The following is a 23,422-nucleotide window of genomic DNA, read 5'->3' as shown; positions in this document are numbered from 1 at the left end:
GATATTGCATCAATATAATAATATCACAAACTAAGATTATGTAAGCTCTTGTTGCGTGTGTATCGATAGACAATTGGCACGTTCTTTTTACTGAATATAATTTTATTAAACGTTTTAAACATTTTTCTTAGCAATGTATGAAATTTTGTATACGTAATTACTTAAAATATTACTTTAAGTATTTTGTGTTCACGCAAGAATCGTTCGTGACGTGAATATATCTGAGAGTACACGAGTGCATGCATATATGTATATATGTATACATTTGTATATGTTGCATACATAATAGGGAAATTGTTCCCAATTTTGTTTTCGTGCTCCACCGAGATTCTTTGATTAATATCACGAGTCAATTTTTTCCCGTTAAAAATGGACCTTTATTTCCTTTTGCAAAAACTGGTAGACATCATTTGCGCTCATAATTTTTCAACGTTTCAATATTAAATAACTTGCCGTAACGCAGTCTTTAATTAAAGTTCCATTTAAGTGAAATTCACTTCACTTGGAATTTACTGGAGCGCGAGATTTTAGAACACTACTGTACTGTAGCGACTTCAAAGTCAGTTTCAGGGAGACCCTTTAATTTTTAATCGTTCGCGGTACCCGTATAATATGGAAGCTAGCTGTTGACGCTTCCCGGTGTTTTTCTTTTTTTTTTTTTTTTTTTTGTTGAGGAAAGATCAAATTTAAATTGGTCTCAAAAGATCTCGCTGCGTGGAGCACAACGACAGATTTAGGAACGCCCTGTATACGCGCGTACATTTTCGTAAGTATAAATCCGTAGCTCATCTCGAAAGATCAGAGAAGAATTTCAAGTGCATTAAACGTAGAAGTTCAAAATATCTAGTCTAGATTACAGTTACGAGTTATATGAGAGAATCGAAACTTTTCTCGTCAGCTACAGCTACGAGTCGATCGTAATTGAGGGGGAGGGGGAGGGAAGGAGGAGGGGAGTCTAAATATGACTACGTTACTAAAAAGTGCGGTGAAACATGCAATGTACAATGTCGCCCAGTAAAAATCCAATATTTATCGTGCGTCTAACAAGTTCATTAACAATTACATGCGTCTCTCGATGCGTCTTTCGTAATCGAGACCGTGTAAAATATTCATCTTTTCCAAATTCACACTTGGTGGAGAACACGAAAAAAATCCTCTCTGAACAAGATCTTCTTCCAAAATGGACCTTCTCGTTATATGGCAATAAAGAATTCAAACGCAAATGGAACGGATTTCATAAAAGGTCTATTTTAATTAAGAACCGTTCGACTGGCAATAAATCACTGCTGTAATCGAAATGACATGTTCACGTACAATTGAATAAATTCATTATATATCATGATGCTATAAATCTCTCTTTGTACGAAAGAAATGTACGGAGACAAAAGAAAAAAAAGCTTTTGCTTTTATTAAAAATTATTATATTTACAAAAGAGCAAAAGAGCGCGCGTGCGCACGCTCGCATTGGTCATCAAATGATTTTAAGCTCCAGTTTCTTAATGCACAAAATACATATAAAAGGAGGTTTCTTGTTTCTTTCCAGCGATTAGCGTTCTGCCGAGAACGCAAATCGTTCAGATTTGTTAAGGAGACACAGGGGTGCGAAGCAGAGTGGTGAAAAGGTACATTGCATTACGCATCCACGCGACAAGAAAATACGGTATTTTGGTCTCTCTCTCTCTCTCTCTCTCTCTCTCTCTCTTTTTCAAGCTTGAAAGAACGCAAGGCAATCGGAGAACGGCAGGGGGAGATGTTCGAACGAGAGCGAAGACAGGGGATAAGAACGATACATACGAGCAACACGTATCACGTGCCGCGGTCTCATAAACGCAAATGCGAAACGACAGAGTGACCTCGTACGAGCTATTCTCCGTCGGTTTATCTTTATCCTGATGACTCGCTTAATCGTCTTTATTTTCAGTCCTGAATGAGCACCGAGCTTCCGGGAATCCGAATGACCGCGAATATTTCGGGAAACGATCGCATTGCCATTATGACACCGGTGCCGTGAGTACACGCACACGCGCACGCACGTATATAAATCCACACACGCACACACGTGGGGGAGGGGGGGGGAAACGAGTAGAGAGAACGGGCACTCGCATATGAACGTTCGCGCACATGAGGGGACGATGATTTATCGGCGTCAGAACGGTACGAACATTTTTTTACTTAGCAGGCAACTTTTCCGCAGGCCTATACCTATATAAATCACGGGAGGTGATAATAATAAGGTCGTTACAACGTTGAATGCGTACTGCGCGCGGTGATTTATCGGGCCAGAACGTACGGGTGTCTTGTTAATATCGTAATAGCTGTGTGTTACTCTTCTTTAATTTACACGGGAATAAACTAGAGCGAGATATTTCTACGAAGCGGAAGAGAGGAAAAAAGAGGCAGATATATATATATATATATTTCGACTACCGTTCTGACATCGACTACACGTCCCGACATGTTACGCGGGTTGTATGTACATACAAAAATAGCCGCTGTGCAGCAGCGGCACGCCTCAAACGCATCGAAGTCTCCGAAGTGCGGTTTCGAAGTACGAGGGTACGAGGGAAGGGAAACACTCGCGATTGAGAAGAGGAGAAAGAGAAGGAAGAGAGCGAGGAAGGACGCGCTCGCGCGCGCGAAGCCTCTATCCCTCTTTCAGGGTGGCTTCTGTCCCGCCAACCCCCTCACGGAATGAAGAACCACTCTCTCCGCCTCTCTCGTCTTGGTCGTTCTCAAGACGAGATGCACGTAGCATGACTAACTACCGTGACTAACGAGTCGAGCGAAGTGCCACCGAGGAATCTCGGCTAACCGAGCGGGAAAGAGAAAGCGAGAGAGGGTGGGCAAACGCGCGAGAATACTTTTGGTTCGAATATTTCGGGCCGCGCCCGCGACAGGGGGAGGGGGGAGGGTGGCGTGTCTTCCCGAATTCTCAAATTATTCTCTATATATGAAAAGTGGATGAATAGACGAACGCCGGATGTGATTAAACATTAAAAGCGTACGGGGGCGATAGATGTTAAAAATAACATCTCGCTTGACGAGCCACGTGTTTTTCATAGGTTATACGTCAGAGGCTGACAAAGTTTATATATAATTATTATAGGCTGATATATAATTACTGGCGCTTTGGGATTCTCACAGGTCTCATATTTCCGACGATATCTTCATCATTGTACACGCCCGGAGAAACAGAGTCTAATCTCTCGATTCGCTCGGAGGAGTTGAGATTTTATCTCAGCGGTGATTACTCAGAGGACCGGTGGTTTATAATCGTGACGAAGTAAACGGATCTTGGGATTTCTGTACGAAACAAACGTAAATGGAAATGCCGATGTAGAAGATCTCACAATCAGTTGTAGCCCGAGCGGCATAGATATCGTAAGCGAATATCTTGGATATTCGCTTACGATTTCAACTTAATAGCGCGATTTGAATGGCAGAGAGAGAGAGAGAGAGAGAGAGAGAGAGAAGGGGGTGAGATGGAGAAATGGTTGGAGATGAACGTCTAATGTTGGTAATCAAAGTTGTAAATTGGATCGGATTTAATTCCTCCCTTACTCCTTAATGCCCAAGTGAGACAAAGAAGCAAAGAGATGCGATATATAAGTTTAATTAGAATTTCGATCTATTTGATTATCTCCGTTAATTTTAAAAGTCAATTCAATATATTTGCACACAGACATTCTTATTAATAATTGAATATGCAAATTATATTTTCACTATTTATAAAATCTAAATTATATATTCAAATTCAACAGGGGGTTTTACATGAATAAAAATAATAAAACATTTTTCGCTAACTGAGAGAGGTAAAGTATATTTAAATATTCATAAGTATAATTACGTTTACTGAAATACGACAAAATCCGTTGATTATATTTCAACGTGCGCGCTTCGCGATGTTTAAAACTGATTATCTGCCTTAAAATTCTAATAAAACCGAAGGTTCGAAATTTATTCTCTCTCCCTTCCTCTCTCTCTCTCTCTCTCTCTCTCTCTCTCTCTCTCTACTCGTTTTCATTTTCTCTGCCTCTCGGCAAAGGTTTGTTGCAAAACTCCTCGCATAATCAAAGAAGTAGAGGTAGAGTCGCCGAGTTTCGAGTTAAACTATGACAATCGATTGCGCATTCCGCGTCGGAACTTCGAGACTTAGCGAGTCGAGACGGACGACCCGTTTCGGCGGAAGCCGAAAGCAGAAAGGCTCGTGATGTAGCTTGCTAGGTCAATGGACCGCGCAGCGGGAAGCACGTTAACAGGGGATTTTCATTCAAACGCTTTCTCTCTCTGTTCTTTCCGCGGGAAAGCTTCTCGTTTCGGGGTGGAATGAATTTTTCAGGGCGCCAAGCGACCGAAAACGGAGGAAGGCGCATCGCTTGCTCGAGAGAACACACCAGAAAATCCAGAATGTTTCGTTCTAATCGCATTAAAGCTAAACGCCTCCATGACCCTCGTAAATATAGTTTCGTCAGGTTTCCCCGCTTCCTCCCTCTCTCTCTCTCTCTCTCTTATCCTCTTTCTCTCCCATTCCTTTTTTTTCTCCATGCAGCTGAGTACCATCATTTTTTTAAACGGCCGCCCCCGGTCGCGCCGTTCGGCGCGAATGAACGTTGATGCGAATTGACGGGGATTGCCGACTATCTGGGGAAACTGCGAACATTTCGAACGGGAAGAGAACGGGTGGTTTCCATACATTTTTTATGAAACCATCCGCATATATCGAACGACGACCCGGGAAACGAGAATTTCTCTGCGCGATCTCGTTAGAGGACCACGTAGCTACGTATCTCAAGGAAATTGACTTTCCAGCTTCACGCGTACGAGAAGGGGTTAATTTTCATTTCACACAAACAATGTTCCTTTAAATGCTCGTTATTAATGATCCTCATCAAAATGTATGCAAATGTATGCACCCGACGTTATTTCGATAGAAACGAAATTGATTCTGTTCCATTATTGATCCATCGTCCATCGTCAGATCGTATAATGAATCTTCATCAATATAACACACACGGTAATGATCGGCTCGTTTATCATTGAAAAATTAATCATTACAAACATGTGTCGCGATTAGGAAAATATTATCTCGGTACACTTTTTCAACGCTTCAATTGAAAGTTCATCATCTTCCATTCGCTTTAAGATTCACCAAACGAATGCTGACGATTTAAAAAAAAAAGCGTCCTTAATCCCTCTCTCTCTTTCTCTCCCTCTCTTCTTCGTCCTCTTTCCTCTATCTCTCTCTTTAAATTCTGTCATTGTGAAAGTTCGAGCTTCCCCGACCCGTAGTAGGAAAATGCGATTCAGTAACGAGACTTAATCTCCGGGTGTTGCAAACTACTACTACTACTACTACTACTACTACTACTACTACCACTACTACTACTACTACTCACGAAGTTGCCTTACAAGCGGATCCAATTAGGAAGTTTTGCATATTCCGTTAGATTTCGTGGACGCAATGCGTTTGGAGGCGTGCGCAAATAGAGGAAAAAAAAAAAAAAGAAAGAAAGAAAGAAGAACATATATAAATAGGTTCTCAGCATCGTAATCGCGGATTCGCGTAACGACTTCCGTCGTCGTTTTACAGGGGAACGTACGGGGGATGCACGCACCGAGTGGATGCGTATCTTCATCGGTAAACAAAAAACGGAATCGCTATGGCGAATCGCAAGTACGAGTCTGCTCCTGGTGATTCCTATAACGGAAACGTACGCACTTTATTCGTACTGCATTGAGTATATTTTCGTATTCAAAACGTAACATTTTTTTCTTTTCCAAACTTAACATCATAAATTAATAAATAAATATATATATTTATATTTATATTTTTCGTATGTATATTTGTTTATGCTTCGTATAAATGTGTCCTTTGTAGTTATCCTTAAATTTTATTCGGTGTGTAATGTGCTTACAGTGTAAAGATCGTAACTATTATTGCTTCAATTTACAATACTTCGTACGAATGAGGGATCCCTCCCTCCGTCAGTCGCAAAAAGAGGGAAAGAAATCGGATTCGTGACTTATAACGTAATTTGCTCCCTTAAGCGTGTCTCGTGTAGAGGAACGTGTTTAACGCAATTTTTCAGCAGACAACTTATCGCTCTTTTATATTAACGGCGCTCTCGGCTGCAATTTCGGATTTGCAAACAGTGAGCGTCCGAGTATCCGGATGCTTGTTCTATCTTTAAATCGAGAGAATAAAAGATCAGATAGCATTCGGTCTTTCGTAAACACTACAAATATCTGAATTAGCTTCATATGTATATATATATATATATATATATATATATATATATTTAACCAGCGCTACGTCAAAGTTCAATAATTCATATCCGTTATTCATTAAGTATCCGAACCAATCGATAAACGTGTGGAAATTCTCGTGTAGAAAGATATTCGAATCCGGATACTCAAATACGTATTATTTACGGATACGTACGAAACCGAGTCCGAGCTTAAACGAGTGTTTTGAAAGATATTCGGAATAAAGGGCGAGGTGAGGTGAGGGCGGGGAGGAGGGGGAGGATAATAAGAGCCGCTACTAATCAATCCCTACAACGGTGTGACGTAACCGACCGTTAGCTCAGTTGTAAACCCCCGAGCCTGGAACGGACCTTACGAAGATTATATTAATCTCTAAATAGCTAGTAATCTTTTAGGAGGACCTTTTAATCGACTAACGCGACGCAGCTTTGATTTGATTTGTCACTACTTGTTCAAACGAATCCGACAGAATAAACGCTCGTCGGGCAAAACTGGGCCACTGCATTCGCACTGAGCCAGCGCGGATTTCAATTCGCAATCCTCGCAAAATAAATACAGGTCCGCTCGTGTAACCTTTCTCTCCCTCTCTCTCTCTCTCTCTCTTTCTCTCTTTCTCTCTCACGATCGTACAACGTACTCTTGCGCTCCCGTGCAATTTACATTCCGAGTCAGATTGTGTTCCCTCAGTGAGAATGCATCCTGGCTCTCTCTCTCTCTCTCTCTCTCTCTCTCTCTCTCTCTCTCTCTCTCTCTCTCTCTCTCGCTTTCTTTCTCTTAGCAGCGACGCAACTATCTCGGAAGACATTTCATTTTCACTCGTCCACGGTTGCTTCTGTTTGTCCTGGGGGGATAATTTCAGCGCGTGTCGCGCGCCGTAACCCCGCCGGTTTCTTACGAGCCAAAAACACCGCACCCCACACCGTTCTCGCTCGAGCAACAGAATTTCGGATAATCCGCTTTCCCGACGATGACGACGACAACAACCAACGACGACGATGGTATCAATCATCCTTTCAACGCCAAAAGTGGAAAGTAATGTCCACCTGCGATCTCGACGCCACTCCGGTGTCTTACTGCGGCACAAACTGTCCGAAACGGTGAACGTCGGTTTTTTTTTTTTTTTCTTTCTTTTCCTTCTTCCTCTTCTTCTCTTTCTCGTTTTCTCTCTTTTTATACCCATCGTGAACTCTAACGTTATCGTTGCTCAAACGTTTAGCCGTGTTGAATGCACCTTTGTTGGTCTTCGTACGCAATAAGACGTGATCAATACGAGACAGGCAGAGCCAACGCAATCGTTTCCGAAACGATATCCTACCTCGCGTAAACTTCGCGGTCAAATGACGATCCGGGACTCTCGCCGAGTGGAGTATACCTCTTATACCTTTTGCGGCATTCTCGCGGCTATCTCGGATTCCAGCGGCTACCCTCTCTGGTCCTCTCTGGTCTACGCAATGTATCGGGTTCATCAAGATTCTGAGGATCCGAGCAATAATCCCGAGACAGTTTCGAGTAGTTAAAGGCCCGCGATACGACGGAGTCGACGGCGTATCCGGTTCCGTCTAACGACTAGACTAGCCCCCGGATTCGCTTATTACCGCCGCAACTGGACCCTCCGGTTTACGCGTTACGATCTTCGACCGCCCGGGGTCCCCTCACACAAAGACGACGTGCGGTTTCTCAGATAGCGGAGGCGGCGGCGGCGGCGGCGGCGACGGCGGCGGCGGCGGCGGCGACGGCGGCGCCGTCGGCTCGTAATCGTAATCGTACTCGTAATCGTAACCGTAGTCCAACCGCCGCAGAGCATTCGACCTGGCGGCGAGAGGACTGCGCGCCCGATAAAGCGACAGCACTTCCGGCGGCTCGTCCCGCAGGTCGGTCACATCCGCGACCGCGTACACGCCTTCCTCCAGCGGAAGTTGCTTGCTCTGCGACGTAGGCTCGACGGTGTCGCGACGTCCCGGCCGTGCGTACCGCGGCGTCTCGTAGATGTTCGTCTCCCGCGATTGCGGGCTGTAATCCGCCGTCGTCATCGTCGTCGTCGGCGCCGGCACCTTGCCGCGCGGCGTGTCGTACGAGATGTCCTCGTTGTTCCTGGCCAGCAGCCGGCGGCTGTACGACTCGGCGCTCTTGTCCAGCCCGTTGTCGCTCCTGCCGACGTAGACCAGGAACTCGGGACGACTCGGCGCCGCGTACGCCAGCGACCGTCTCTTCCTCTTCGCGCGGGTCAGCCGCGCGATCAGGGTGAGCACGGCGACGGCCGCCAGGAAGCAACCGGCGGCGGAGAGCGATAGATACAGGGGACTCAGGCGGCAACGCAGAGAACCCTCGGACAGCGCGATCAGCGCCCTGCCGGCGAACTCCTCGTCGTTGCAGACGATGTCGTGGGTGTCCAGCTCGAGTCGCGTCTCGTTCCGTCGCTCCTCCGCGCGGATCACGTTCCACAGCCAGTGTACCGAGCAGTTGCACACCAGAGGATTGCCGCCCACCCGCAGATGCGATAACCCGTCAACGGGGAACTGCGTCGGCTGCAGGGTCTCCAGGCTGCATCGACGTAGCGAGACCCACTTGAGGTACCGAGCTCCGTAGAGAACTCGCGCCGGCAGCTCCCTCAATTCCCGATTACCGTCCATCGAGATGCGCTCGAGGTTCACGTTGTCGGCGAACGCCCGCGCGTTCACGCTGCCGATCGTGCAATCGTTCAGCTCCAAGATCCTCAGCTCAAACAGATTGCGGAAGGCCACGGCCTTCAGGGATCCGAGGGGATTCGTGCTTAAAACGAGGCCCGTCAGAACGTTCAATCTGGCCAGGGCGGCCGTAGGCACGGAAGTCAGATTGTTCCCGGATAAATCCAGATACAGGAGATCCGGCAGACGGTCGAAGGCGACGTCGGCGATATACCTGATGACGTTGTTCGACAGATTTAGGGAGATTAGCGACGGTAATAACGGCAAGGAGTCACGGTCGAGCTCCAGTATCAGGTTATCCGATAAATCTACGCGCTCGAGACTCGGCGCCAGAGCGAGATTGCTCGTCGGCACTTCTAACAGCGAGTTCTTCTTCAAAATCAAAGTCCGTATTTTATGCAGATTCTTCAACAATTCGTTGCACAGGCTCGTGATCGAATTGTCGCTCAGATCCAACACCTCCAGCTCGCTGGTGGACTTGAACGCCTGCTCGGATATCTCCGAGATGTTGTTACTGGCCAGATTCAATTCCTTCAAAGACGTCAGCCCGTCCAGGGCGTTCCTCGCCAACGTGTGGATCATGTTATTGCTGACGTTGAGCGCGACCAAATTCTGTTGCATGCCAAAATTCGCCAGGCCCAACGTGTGAAGGAGATTGGCGCTCAGGTCGAGGCTCTCCAGATTCCCGTAGAAGCCGAAGGTTAGGTGCACGTTGGTCACGCGATTGTTCGACAAGTCCAAGTGGCGGATCTCCGGGTTCAGCTGGATCGGCACGACCTCGAGGCCGGCATAGGCACACGAGACCCGTAAGCTCTCATCATCGCATCGACATCGCGCCGGGCAGAGGCCACTAGCCACGACTGTCATCACGGCGGCCATCGCTATCGCGATCGGCAGCGTCGACGGCAACGACGGTCCACGTGATGCCATTCCATATGAACTCCTTCTGGACTGGAACTGCCCTGCGACAGAAACAGATAACGTCGTTATCATTCATTGTCGAAAAAGCTATGACTGTGAGTGTGATGACTGTAAAGAGATTGAAAAAAATCGCTGGGAGACTACAAATAAATGAACGAAATATAATAATAAAATTAACTGAAATAACAGTAAAGATTTGTTGTTCGGTTGCACGCTTGAAAGTTAATTCTCCTAAAAAACTTTTTCTATAACTTTTTCATAAATGTCTCGATAGTTTTTAATCGCCTGATTAAAAGTATCGGAGAAAATACAGTTGCGGCGAGATATCATTCGAGACATTGCGTCGTGACGCAAATTCATCTGAATATCACATGACATTTAGTATGCACCTGTATTTATAGAATTACACTTCAAAGCCCGATAGAAACTACTGCATCAACCCGCGCGGTTCCAATTATCCCTTTAATGACCGACAGTTTAATGATATTAACTGCGTGTTAATTTCGCATTACGAAATACTCTATCAAAATTCCTCTTCTTCAACCGTAGTGATGTAGCACTATCGTTACAATCAACGGGGTCACGGTAATGTTGAAATAATTTAATTGTACGAGCGCTTAAAGCGGCATAAATAAAAGCCGAAGCACGTTGAAGCACGGGCACGCACGGCTTCTCTCGGGCCGTTGCATCCAGGCAATTAGAAAACATTTATCACATCCTATCGTGTTTGTTCGCGCAAACGCGGAAACATTCTTCGCGCTTTATACCGCCACGTACCGCGGCGCGATTATACGAACGATATCCCTGTATCATGAGGCTGCAGTAAATGTTTCGAATAAAACCCGCCGTTAGCTGAAAGACCTTTGTGAGCCGGGTAAACTCGGCGAAAGCGTAACTACCTTTTACGTTCGCCGGTTTGCCGCACAAGCTCGATGCAGATTTATTTACGGACACCTGCACGCTTATTCGCGTTTTCAGATTTCGCGCTGTCTGCATCGCCAGGCTCCTCCCGGGACATGTCCGACACGGCGCAGTTTGTACGTCAACTTCTTTTTTTTTTCTGTTTTCTTTTTTTTTTTTTTTCGTATGCCACGCGGGGGATAAATAACGCCACCCACTCGTGATAAAAAAGAGGGAAATGACAAACTGGCTGCGAAAGAGGAGTGGATATTAAATTTGCGTCTATACGTCCCGGCTAAATTTACTGCGCCTGGCTAATTAAACCGACGACGAATCTCCTCGTATTGCTCGACATTTTCACCTGGTGATTTTTTGACGTTGTTGCCTTTCGACGAGGCAATCAAGTTGATTAATATAAATCATCGCAAACTACCTGGAACGTATTCGCATACGAAGGATGAAATTTTCGAATGCTTATGTGATATTAATTATATAGAAAAATTCACATCAAAATGAGAACATTCGAGATAATTACATGTTTAATAAATGACGCACATTCTTTGAAAATTGCTGAAAATCGTTCTGAAAATATCGCAAATTGCAGTTATTCGCGTTATTTTTTTTTTTTTAATAATAATTACATTAATTTTATCATGTGTACCTTTGTTACGTTAACGATATTTCTTCATGCTCATTTTATCTCGATGTATATTTTCCTCGTATCATTTCTCAAGCGAAGAAATATAGTGAACTATTCTTCAAAGAAAGTTGGGGGTAACAAGAAAACGATATGTTTGCCAACGGCGCGTTTATTTCTTACAGCATGGCACATCCTTCCTTGGTAAATTTATCCGCAAAACAAGTAATTCGACGAGTTCGTATTTCACGTGAAAGCACAGTGTTCTTAGTCTATTGCGATAGAATTAAGACCTGGGAAATTTACTAGGCGACAAGATAAATAATGCCAAGGCCATTAATATTTCGTTAAAACTCTCACAAAGATACGTTGTAACTATCGTTTCAGGCATTCTTATTAATTTACAGTCTCGAACAATTTAGAAAAGATCTCATATCAAAATAAAAAAAAAAAACGCTGAAGACACGATTAATTTATTTTATTTTTCACAAATATAATCACTGATATGAATAAGTAGTATAAAGTAATCTTTAGACAATTTATATCTTTAGACAATCTTAATAATTTATAGAAAATAAAAGTTCAGCTTTAAAAATGTAATTCATAAAATAAAGGCGACGGTCTCCATTTTGTTCGCCGCGTTATCGCGATGTTTCCCTCTAAAACGAGAAACAAAGCGCCGCCTTCGTAATCGACTCTGAAATTCTCATCTAACACACGCATAACTCCGCCGTCGATTGAAAATCGATACTAGATTAGCCCGTCAAATTAACCGCGAGTGCCTCATATAATGTATGTAACCCCTGTAATCGGACGCAAAAGCACCTTGTACGCGGAAAACCTAGTTCGCGGATAGATACGCCGGAAACATTTACACATGGCGGCGAACTAACAACAATTTGCGATCGTTATCCGTTAACCCCGTGCCAGAGCGCACGAATCGAGGGGGTAACGCGTGCATCGGAGGGCGGGATATTACGCATTGCGCCAACGATAATTTCGATCGTCCCGTTCACATCGCGAGATCTCTCTGCCAAGTGTCCCTCTCCTCTCTTACGGAGGGGGCAGGGGCGCGGAAATGTGTGTGTCCAGAAATTTCCCCAATATCCTCGTTTCGGTAAGTGCTTACCGCGCCCTCCGGTAATTTTTCACGTCTCTTTTTCCGCGCTCCGTCCGGGGAATAACAAATGGCGCTGATCTCACTGTCATGTATAATGCACAGATTTAGCATCCCGCTATCTGGCACAGAACTATACGTCCAAAGCCGCTCTACTGCCCCCTTCCCCCGTCCTCCCCGCCCTCCCCCCCCCCGCCATCCCGGAGGGCCGCACATCCCGTCGCGTCCGCAAAAAAATGCAACGGACGTTAACATCCGCGGCAAGTAATATCCCGTATGGGCGGCGCGCGTCATTTTCTCCGGGAAATCGGGCGCCTCTTTTTTTTTCCTATCTCGTAACGGACGCGCCGGAATAGGGGGGGGGGGGGGGGGCGTTTTTCGGGCTCCCGGAATATCGCCGAGAGGAAGAAAGTTGTTGAAGAGGGTGAAACGAGATCGACACCAAAAAGAAGAGAGGATGAAGAAGTAGGGGAGGGGGAGGAGAAACTTGATTGCGCCGGGGATATTTGAGGATATCTTGCCCCGCGGTAAAACTGACATCGCTCTGATAAACAACGCTTGTCTACAACCGTCGGGATGATAAGAGCAAACCCCGGGAATTAGCTCAAGTATCGCAACTTAGTATCTAGGTCAGCGAGAGAAGTTTTTATTTCGTTCTATCTAGCAACTCGTTAAGGATTTACATTTACGAGACTGACTATAATCTAGTTCTGTGCATCGTAAGTTTCGTGTAAGCCCCAACCAACAGACGATTAAGTACCCTTAAAGCTACCCTTTAACAGTATGCTACAACGATGAAATATTTAGTGCAATATCAAAGATCGGTAATTGTTTCTAAAGCTATGGCGGATAGCTATCCTCGAGGTAATCCTGTTGCAAGAAGTGAAATTGTGTTATTAAGACCAGGTTTATTCCGGTACAGTGATGAGCGGCGTGTTCAGAAAGAGATAGCTATATTAGTGAAGAAAAAGGATGAATTCTTCATGATTATGACGTCGATCGATAATTTTATTTTGTCCATCTGTGCGCGGGGATGTGTGATTTTGTATATGTGATTACGAATATTACAAACAATTATACGTTGTAATACCTCATATTTATATAATATTTTGCATATTATATATTAAGAAATATATATACATATCATATATCATGTAAATCTTTTAGATTGATACATCATTATGTAATTTTGCCGAGATTTGATAAATAAATTTAATTATTATTGCAGCCCCGCGCCCCTCCCCCCCCCCTCCCTTCCTGCTTCGTGTGATGTGCAGACTTCATATATCGGTTTATAGTTTTGCAGTGCGCCGCATATCATTATCATCGATATCTTATTACGCTGCAATTTACGCGCTACGTGATATTTTCGCGCAAAAAAAAAAATCATAAATAATGTTCGCGCGTAATTTGCATGGCGTGTCTGTAACGAGCTTGCGCGCGGTGTGCGAGCGGAATTAAAAGACTTCACGTAACGATATACGCGCGATGTTTCTCGTCCCGATATAAATTGCGCGGCGGGATATAATCCCGCTTGAAAAATTAATACGGGCTGCAGCACAGTTTAATTCTGAGTCGCGTCGCGGGGAGGAGGGACGTCGGCATTCTCAAGATAGCCAAGTTAGGATCGCCCGTTTATCGGCTAAAGGGAACGTAAATAATAAATAAGACGACGCTTCTCCCCCTCCTCCTCTCTCCCGCCCTCATCGCGCGACAGACGATGAAATTTGTCCGGACATGCATAATACATGTGGAAACGGCATCGGGGGTAGTAGCTAAGCAGCCGCGGGTGACTTCTTGTCTATAATAGAATCTGCGCTCGTTCGCCCGATTCTACGTGGCATAAAGCAAAGAAGTCTCGGATAACATATAACAGGCCAAGTCATTCAATTTGCGAAATCCCTTTTCGCGACCCCCTGCCTCCCGGCCCCGAGACCTCTCCCCTCCCCCTCGTCGTCCTCGTTTCTCCGTCGAGCTGCGAGAGAAACTCAACTGAAGACGAGCCAGTCATACCAAACTTGGCTAACCACCAAATAAACGACCGAGCTGCAAGCTCTCTATAGCGGAGGAGTACGAATCACGCGTGAACTATAATTTTACGATTTACCTATATCGCATATCGCCTGTAATACGCCACGCCGCGAAGATAATGCAAATCCGCGATAATGCAATTAGTAAATCAGATGTGGGCGAGATGAAACTTTTCTCGTCGCGCGAATATTGTTGTTATCAATTACCGTTCTCCCTTCGGGAAATTAACTCTGAAAATAATATGTATGGAAGAATAGATTAATTTTGTTGTACGTTTATTAAATTTACGATAATGAAATTTACGATAAATCGAGTTAAGCAAATTAAGTCGCACATTTGTGAGTGCGAATGTCGTTGAGAAATTTTTAAAAACAAGAATTAAACAGAATTTCTTTCTCTCCCCTCTCCCCCCCCTCTCTCTCTCTCTCTTTCTCCGCCCCAAATTAAAAGTGGTGACATTGCGGGGCTGCGTAATAATTAATTTCATTGCACCGGACGGAGCGACACTGCACGCGTCCATTGCAGCGAAGGCCGCACCAGCACCGGCGCGGTAAGAATTACTTACCGTTATAAATATTCGAGGACGGTAATTAAAACCGTGCCCCCGCGGATACTACTAGAGTAGCAGATCAAACGTTAATATCACCGACGCGCGGTTCCACGCGCGAGGTATCCCGGAATTAAACCAAGCTACGCTCTAAACGAATTGCACGAATCGCTGCATTGAAATGCTAATTCAATTAGTTCTTCGGGGTTAAAAACTTGACGGTACCACACGTGCGGGAGTGCGGGCCGCTGTGCCGAAACGACTAATTGGATTAGCATATTAATGCGCGAAATCGGAAAATTCGTTAAGCCGAAAGTTTGCTCTAGCCCGGCCGAGTCTCTCCACCTCGCCTTAATGAATAGCCTCCTCTCCCCCTCCCCCCTCTCTCACTCTCTCTCTAGCTCTCTTTCTTTCTCTCTGTCTCTGTTTTCCTTTTCCTTTTCGAGGCACTATGCAGTTGCTGAACATAAATTACGAAGCGAACGGTGAGGGCCGGACTCGTATACACGCCTCCCGGTTAATTTATGCATTTCTTGACCCGTATCAGCGTATTCGGTTTCCTACCTGTTGGTCCACGTCTGGCCACCTGTTCGAAAAGGATTCCACCCATCCTTCTTTTCCACGGGCGGGGAACGAAAAAAATGCCTAGACATTTACATTACTTAACAGCCGGTCGACGGCCGGACTCGCCGACCGGAGCCCGCTCGTTATATTCCGGAGTCGACTTGAGAAATGACGCTTACGGATTTAACGCCGTTTAACGATGCCGGGGGGGGGAGGGGGGGGCTATCAATTCTCGCTCACCACCTTTCCCCGGCGTAGCGTCCACCCGGGACAGCTGTCGTTCGTTTCGATTCGGCTCGCATCGCGCGCCAGGGAGAATCGAGAGGGATCGGTCTCCGTGGTATTCGTGGACGGCGGCGGTAACTTAAGACAGCTGGCAATCAACGTCCGAACCGAACACGTCCTACGTAGGGGAGAAAGTTTCGGACGATCGGTATTGAGCGATACCTGCGTTAATCAGGGATTAGGCACTACGAAACTTTGGTGAGGATGAGACGGTGAGGCAGACAGAACGTCCGTGAAACGTTACGCTCTCGGAGGTTCATCGCGAAATTCCCCCTCGCTTACTTCGAAATCTCTTTCTTCCGTCGTGAAAAATTATGCAAATTGAAGGAAGCATTCGATTCTCGCGTGCTCGAGCAAGAGGGTGTCTCGAGCGAAAAGGGGCACGGAATCGGACGGACGACGATCGCGGAGAGAGGCGAGTTACATTCAGGGTAGGATTAATGCGGTGGCTACTAGCGTCCGGTTCGCATTTCCACCGAGAGGGAGATGGTACTCGATTGGTCATCGAGCACGTCGAAACGATTTTAACCCTCCCGGTCTTCTCGGGGCGCGCGGCCGAAGTCCGTGTATCCGCTCGAGTAAAATATTGCTTCGCGCGGAGGTCGTGGCGACACAGAGAAAGGAGAGAGGAAAGAAAATGTGGGTTCAAAGGGGAAAAGAGAGAGGGAGCGAGAAAGAAGACTCACTCAGTCGGGTACGCGCCGAGGCACGAGGGAAGCGAGTGGGAAAAAGCCCTCTGCAATTGCAATCCGGACAAATATCCGGAGCCGAGACGAACGACGAACGAACAAAGAGGAGCGCAAGAGAGAAAAAGAGAAAGAGAGAGGGAGACAGCGATGGAGCAAGAGAGAGAAAGAGAGAGGGGGGAGAGGAAAAGGATGAAGAGAGGATAGTGTAAAAGGTGGAAGGAGAACAGAAAGGAGAGAGAGAGAGAGAGAGAGAGAGAGAGAGAGTCTCTGGTAGTGGTGCAGAAATTGTTCGGGCTACTGCGAAACGAAACGAAACGAAACGAAACGCTTCTCCCGCCGCTCCTATATATATGCGGCAGTCGATAAACCGCGCCTGCGTAGCTCAAACACACGGAGGGCTATCCCCATCGTAGTACGACAGAGGCTTAGGGGGCTGCTTGCACGCATACCTCCGCTTCACGGGCGCGCGCGAGCGCAGGGGTGTGGATTAAAGATATTAAAGATACCCAGACCGTACACACTGCGTCTGTCTGTCTGTCCGTCCATCTGTTCATCCGGCCCCGGTTCTCGGTTATACGTAAACGAGCATTTCGGCTTCTCCTTCTGTCCTTCTACCCCGCCCCTCCTCGTCCTCACGCTTATTTCGCTGTCGCAGAATGCGCGTTTTCGGTCGGTCTCTCTCTCTCTCTCTCTCTCTCTCTCTCTCTCTCTCTCTCTCTCTCTCGCTTTTGACTGTTCCTTCCGCTCTTTCTTTTGTCGTCCGCTCGCGACGTTTCCGTCGCACGAAAAAAGATTCAGATTTCTAAAGTTAAATCGCGTCGTCGCTCGCGCCCGGCTCCGCTTTCGGTCCCGGGAACTCGAGATACCCGGAGCTCTTAGAAACGGTGTCATTAGGATTGAACGATTGTGCGGCACACCGTGTGTTCCCTCGGCGTTACACACGTACACATGGGTTGCAGATCCTAAGTACTCCGTCTCCCCCTTCCCCGTCGTACCCGCGCCATCGTTAGACCACGATGTTACTCACTTTATCTCGTGCCGCTTTTATCGCGCCCGGTTCATCAGTTACGACCTTCCCGCTCGCACCTTTTTCTCAATGAATGCTAACGTGCCGCATGGAATGCTCGCTCTGCTCGTTCGCGCTTTCTCTCTCTCTCTCTCTCTCTCTCCCCTCTCTTCCTCTCCTTCTCTCTCTCCCTTTCTTTTTACTATCTCTCTCCGTTTGTTACTATCGGAAAAAAGCAGACACCTCGATTCTAAATCGCTCCGCGCGTTAAACGGCGCCGTCTCTTCGCCGAGAAGGTTCGACTGTTCCGGAATTTAAAAGAGTCCAGCTTTTGGCAATGCCATGCGGAAAGTGTTCCGGCAATATAAAGCAAGGCGCGTCTCGCGCCACTCGATTTCGCCGTCAGAGATATTGAAATTTGCTCCTCGGATCGCACGGATGCGCATACGACGAACGGACGAATAACGTAGTCGCGACCATCGTCATCGCCGTCGCCGTCGCCCGTCGTCGTCATCTTATTTCAACGTTCTGCGCTTTCAGCGATCGCGTTTCTCATAAAATCCCCTTCATAAAAATCGTCTGCCGATAAATCACGAATGAAATTCCGCGGACGTGTGTAACACGCGCGGCCACATGTCGCGCTTGGATCCGCGACGCGATTCGCTCCGACTTTCGAGCGAATTAACGCTCGGCAGAGAAAATTAATCGTTTAAGTCCCACGGCGCTGTCAACGCTGGCACGGCATACCTTTCTGTGCATCTCATATCTCTTTCGCGTGCGGCGGAGATATGAAACTAAACTGGACCGCATTTTCATCTACATTCCTCGGCCGACGAGCTGACGCTACATCTTCCCCCCGCCCGTGCCGGACGAAGATTACCGGGTGACTTCATAACAACGGTATTAACTTGCGAAAATTCACGGATGATCGAATTAAACGACTTAATCTAATTTATTCTCTCACAGGCGTGCTCTCATTTCCGCGAGCCGCTCGCTGATACGAAAAACTGGCTTTTCGCGTTCGGAACTTTCTTTCCCCCGCTTTTCCGTATTTGCATATTAACACCGGCACTGTGTAATCTAATTTATATGTTGCGGTCAATACGGAATTAACCTCCAGGTAAATCCAATACAATTCGACGTGTTATGCACATGCTGAATTTATGGAATGTTACGAATTTCCTATTAATTATAAATTCAATTTTATAAATCTAGAGTAGAAATTTTTTCTTAATAAAAAATTGAATATTTTTATTGTGTCAATTTAACATCAAATTTGTTGTCGACATTATAAATTCCCGATCACTAAACACGAAACGAGAATTTCATGATAAATAGTAAAATCTATATATTTGTGTTAAAATGTCTAATATTTGTGTTTCTGCAGCTGAAGTATTCAATACTTAAGCGTAAAATATCCAATCCAGTTGGTATAATCGATTGCGGGAAATTCAATAAATGTTTTAACTTTTGCTAAAAAGAATTAAATTGAAAATCCGTCGAGTAATCTATAAGCTGGGGGAAAAAAAAGTGCGCGATGCATCTTCCACGTCTATATGGAACGTACATTAAAACATTATCGTGTTGAATGAAGCTATTAGGGAGAGATCGGCAGCAAGTCGATCGCGAAATATAGATAAAAATATGGACGATAAAGCCTGTAGATAAAAGCATGCGATATGTAGCGATATTTCTAATTTACGATACGCGAAATATCAACGCGCTCGGCGTGTCAACGCCCGGGCTGTGTATCCCCGCAGTTCCGCGTCGATGAAGCCGAACAGAAATATCGGTCGGACATATTAAAACATCCCATCTGCTCGTTCCGCGTCTCCTCTGTTCTGTACCGATAACTATCGGTTATTTCCTCCACCTGTCCCTCGTCCGTAGTTGCCGTTTATTTGAGCTGCGAAAATAGTTGCGAATTCGCTGTATCTCGCTGTGCTCTGGGCGCCGTTTAAGATACAAAAACCGCTTGTCAAACCACTCTCATCGTCATTTTTACGTGACGGTTAAGGAATTAATTTACGCTTCGCGCGCGTAAAGCGAAAAACTGTGACTTTCAAGCCTCCTCCGTTTTCCTTTCTTCTTATCCCGCGGAGCGGAATGTCCGAAGCGCGCGCGTTTGTCGCGCGTTAATTTATTCATCGTGTGTGTGTGGGTGTGTGTGTGTGTGGGGGGGGGGGGGGGAGCGAGGCCATATTTAACGGCCAAGATAATAACGACGTCCAGCTTCGAACGAAAAGCACAGCAGCGTAGTCGCGCTAACAATATTAAGCCTGTTTAGTCGTTCGTTCCAGTACGTCGGCCAGCCGCTTCCCTTCCTGTCCTTTCTCTGCCACGTTTCCGGTTTTCCAGAGAGTAACGACCTACTCTCGTGCTTCCAGCTTTTCCACGCGGAATTATGACGTTACCTGACAAGGAGACGTCCCAGATCCAATTACGGTTGTATCGAGGCGGATAGTCTCCGCCAAAATAATAAATCTCGCCCCTCGCGCGCGGGTAACCTTGTCGTGAATGTTACGCACGACGTTACGGGGGGGGGGGCGGGAGGGTGAACGCGGCAGGTTAACATCGTCCAATTACATAATTGAAAGGAAACGGACCTCGCAGAACGATCGATCAAATTCAGGCAATTAGTCCACTTCTTTCTCGCTTCCTGTCCGCTATTTTTCCGTTTGCCTCGGAAACGCGGCTATCCCTCCGGGTATTCGATCCCTCCGGGAGCCTCCCTCTTTTTACTACCGGGCGATGCGTGAAAAGGAAAGATTCGACGTGCTCAAACGACAGACGCACCTTGAGCCGGCAACTCGCGGTCACGATAATCCGCAATGATTATTTCTCGATTATTCCTCAGACCGCGTGGTTCTCACGATCGCCGCCCTCTCTCGAACGGCACTCCCTAATGATCATTGTTCACTTTCGTGCATTCGCGCTCGTGAAATGAACGTCGAAAGAAAGAATGTCGGTTGTATGGAGGATACGTGCGGTTCAATCAACGAGGATACCGCTGATTATCGGGGCGCGAATCCGACGCGTTTCATCCCTTTCTCCAATCTCGTCGTCGTGACGTCCGCCACAAGTAATCATATTATTTCAGCGCGTGCAAGTGCGTGCCGCACTTTCATTCGCCGTGGTTTCACCCGATTATGGCGACGGACGGCCGAGACAAAAGAAATCCTCCTCAAGTGGGTTTCCTGAACCGTGACCTACCAGCCGAAGGGGGAAGGGGGAGAGCGGGGCGGGGCACGAGGGAGCCGTAAACAAAGGCGGCCGGCAAACAATACCGGCTACAAGAGCAAACACGATATCCGCCCTTCACAGAGTGCCGCGCATAAAACTGAAGTGCAAGGTACAAGTTCACCGAGAGAAGAGCTCTTTTCTCTCTCTTTTTCCATCCTCCTCTCGTTCTCTCTCTCTCTCTCTCTCTCTCTCTCTCTCTCTCTCTCTCTCTCTCTCTCGCTCGCTCGCTCGCTCGCTCTCTTTCTCACGACTTCGCAAAACTTAAGCCGCGAGGGGAATGTGTAGCTGTGGGAAGTAACGGTGCGAGCCATCCCGGGCGTTTAACGTATGTGTACGTTTTATAAGGCAAGTTTCGCTATAAATCACCTCGTTTCACCGGCTGAGGGTGCGACGTGTCGTCCGCGAGGCGCGGGCGAACTACTTCGTAACCAGAGATAAGTGGCGACCGGGGAATCTGTCATACTCTGTAAGTAGCACGTCAAGTCGGTCTCGTAACAATATAACGTTGATAATTCAAGATTTGTGATTGAACGAATGAATTTCCTCTCGGTCCTCCCTCCCCCGTTTCTGACCTCGCGCCACCGATAGTGAAGAAACAGACGCGGAGAGATACTGAATTTCAAGAATCGGAGATTTAATTTAATTTTCGTCTCTCGGCCTAGAAACCACTACCATTATTACCATCCGCTATCTCTGACACTCCGCAGGGGAGTGGAGAACGCTCTTTGGACGACGTCTAAGTGACGCTGTCCTTTGTGCCAGCTGACTAAATGAGTTAGTCCACCCAAAGGACACCCTTAATCTTCATCTCAAATCTCTCCATCCCCCTATCATCACTGGAATAATTATTATTCTCGAGAATAACTGGCAACGGGGGAAACACACGTGCAATACGCATTTATAAATTATACATTTGACAAATAAATAGTCTCGACTCCGTTTCGCTCAACTAATTTCTCGTCTGGTTGACAAGCTTCTTTACCGGATAACACGATGTTAAATTCATCGCCGCACAGATTGCAAGGACAGATTAAATTGACACTCGTGGAAGTTCGGTGCCCCTGTATTTCCTCATCGATCGGCGGGTTAAAATATCGCTCTTCCGAGCGCGATGGCGGAGAGGCGAGAAGGAGCGGGCTCTATCGAAACACTTCTCCTCCGCGTGCGCGAATGGCGTGCACGAGAAGTAATACAGATTCGATAAGTCGCCACAGACGCTTTACGGGCGAAATCGAAAGCGCACTCTCGGCGGAAGGTGGGAAAGGAGAAACGATCTACCCCTCGCGACTCACGATGGTACCGCAGAGGCGCTTTGCATTTCCGATGTTTTTTCGAACGGAGAATCGACACAGGGTGAAGGGAAGGATGGACTTTAAAGAAGCGACGAAACAGCTGCGAGCCAACCTCGAAGGAGCGATTCGACGTTGGGATAAAGCGGTTAGCCGGCTACCACCGTCTCTCCTTCCCACTGTCGAAACCGTGGGAGATGGGTATCTCTGAAAATAGGATTGGTGCGGCACGCATTGTGCCGAGGACAGTGTCTCTCCGCCTTCGTGTCTTTCGCCCACCCTGACACTCTCTCTCTCTCTCTCTCTCTCGATCTACTCCTCGTATTTATAGCCTTCGCCTTTTCCATCCGTTCTTCGCGCGCCCCTAACGCGTCCGCTCCCGCGCTCTTAATTCGACCGCGCTCCGTAGAATACACGCTTTTCTCCAAGCCGGGGAGACGAAGGTAATCTGGCGAGCCTGCGACGGGCGAATGCATCGGACCTGGCGTGTGTGCAGCGAGGGACGCCAGGTGCGTCCTGATTTATCACGACCGCTGGAAGTTGACTGGAGGGCGACCGGGCGGGCGAGCGAGCGCTCCGGGCTCCTGCCCGTGTCGTCGTGTTGCTTGAGTCTGGTGCCGCCTGCTTCCTACGAATCTCTACCTGATCGCTTTGTGGCTTATTAAAATTTCCGACGGCGCGCGTCCAGCAACGCCTGACGGCGACGTCGATCGCGTATGCACGCGTCGACGCGTCGCCGTGTCGAGCTTTTTACGGCGTCGTTTATTACCGGCGCACTCTCTTTTTTTTGTCGCTCACATTCTTTCTCTCTCTCTCTCTCTCTTTCTTTTTCTGTTTCAAAGCTCTCGCGCGCGGGCGTGTAGAAATGAATTGACGAATGTGTCGTGCGAGCTCGACGGGAAACCGGCCGAGCCGTAGCGCTCCTCTACGGGCGAGACGATGTAAATACTATCTGTAATTCTCGCGTCATTCACGTCCCGTAAGCTTTATGGGCCGCTTTATTATTGGAGAGAGAGAGAGAGAGAGAGAGAAAAAGAACGCGGAGCTCTCGCCACTTGCGCGGTTATTGTTACGCTGGAAAAGCACGAAATGGGAGAACGTCCGAGGAGGGAGGATGCGAATGCGTAAGGGTTTAATATCTCTCGTGCATATCGCAGAATTTACGATTGGATTTGACGTAAGCCCGTAGCGCGTAGCGCGAGTGTAAGCAAGATTTACAGTTTACTTAATGACTCGCCCTAC

General features: G+C 46.9%; 1 protein-coding gene and 1 long non-coding RNA gene across 4 annotated transcripts in view; both read right to left on the bottom strand.

Annotated features, from left to right (window-relative positions):
- Positions 1-630: 630 nt before the first annotated feature.
- The window catches only part of LOC105430584 (uncharacterized), a 26,349-nt gene continuing 3,557 nt past the window's right edge, over positions 631-23,422 (bottom strand). For 2 of the 3 annotated variants that reach the window (XM_089084274.1, XM_089084275.1), the window contains exon 2: positions 631-9,913. In XM_089084274.1, the coding sequence (XP_088940400.1) occupies positions 7,920-9,881 (1,962 nt within the window). In that variant the 5' untranslated portion in view covers positions 9,882-9,913 and the 3' untranslated portion in view covers positions 631-7,919. The remainder of the gene's footprint in view (positions 9,914-23,422) is intronic. The other variant, XM_089084273.1, reaches the window with a different exon arrangement.
- Positions 10,920-18,351, bottom strand: LOC148934704 (uncharacterized). Its single transcript, XR_016141181.1, has 2 exons — positions 16,640-18,351; positions 10,920-15,749 (listed from the first exon to the last, which is right to left on the bottom strand). It is a non-coding gene; the product is annotated as an uncharacterized LOC148934704 (long non-coding RNA).

The sequence above is a fragment of the Pogonomyrmex barbatus genome, unplaced genomic scaffold (genome assembly GCF_055798465.1).
Source record: "Pogonomyrmex barbatus isolate J1 unplaced genomic scaffold, ASM5579846v1 scaffold8, whole genome shotgun sequence".
In the NCBI taxonomy this organism is placed as follows: domain Eukaryota; kingdom Metazoa; phylum Arthropoda; class Insecta; order Hymenoptera; family Formicidae; genus Pogonomyrmex; species Pogonomyrmex barbatus.
Note: the sequence above shows the minus strand (reverse complement) of the source record. Positions and strands in the feature narration are given on the sequence as shown.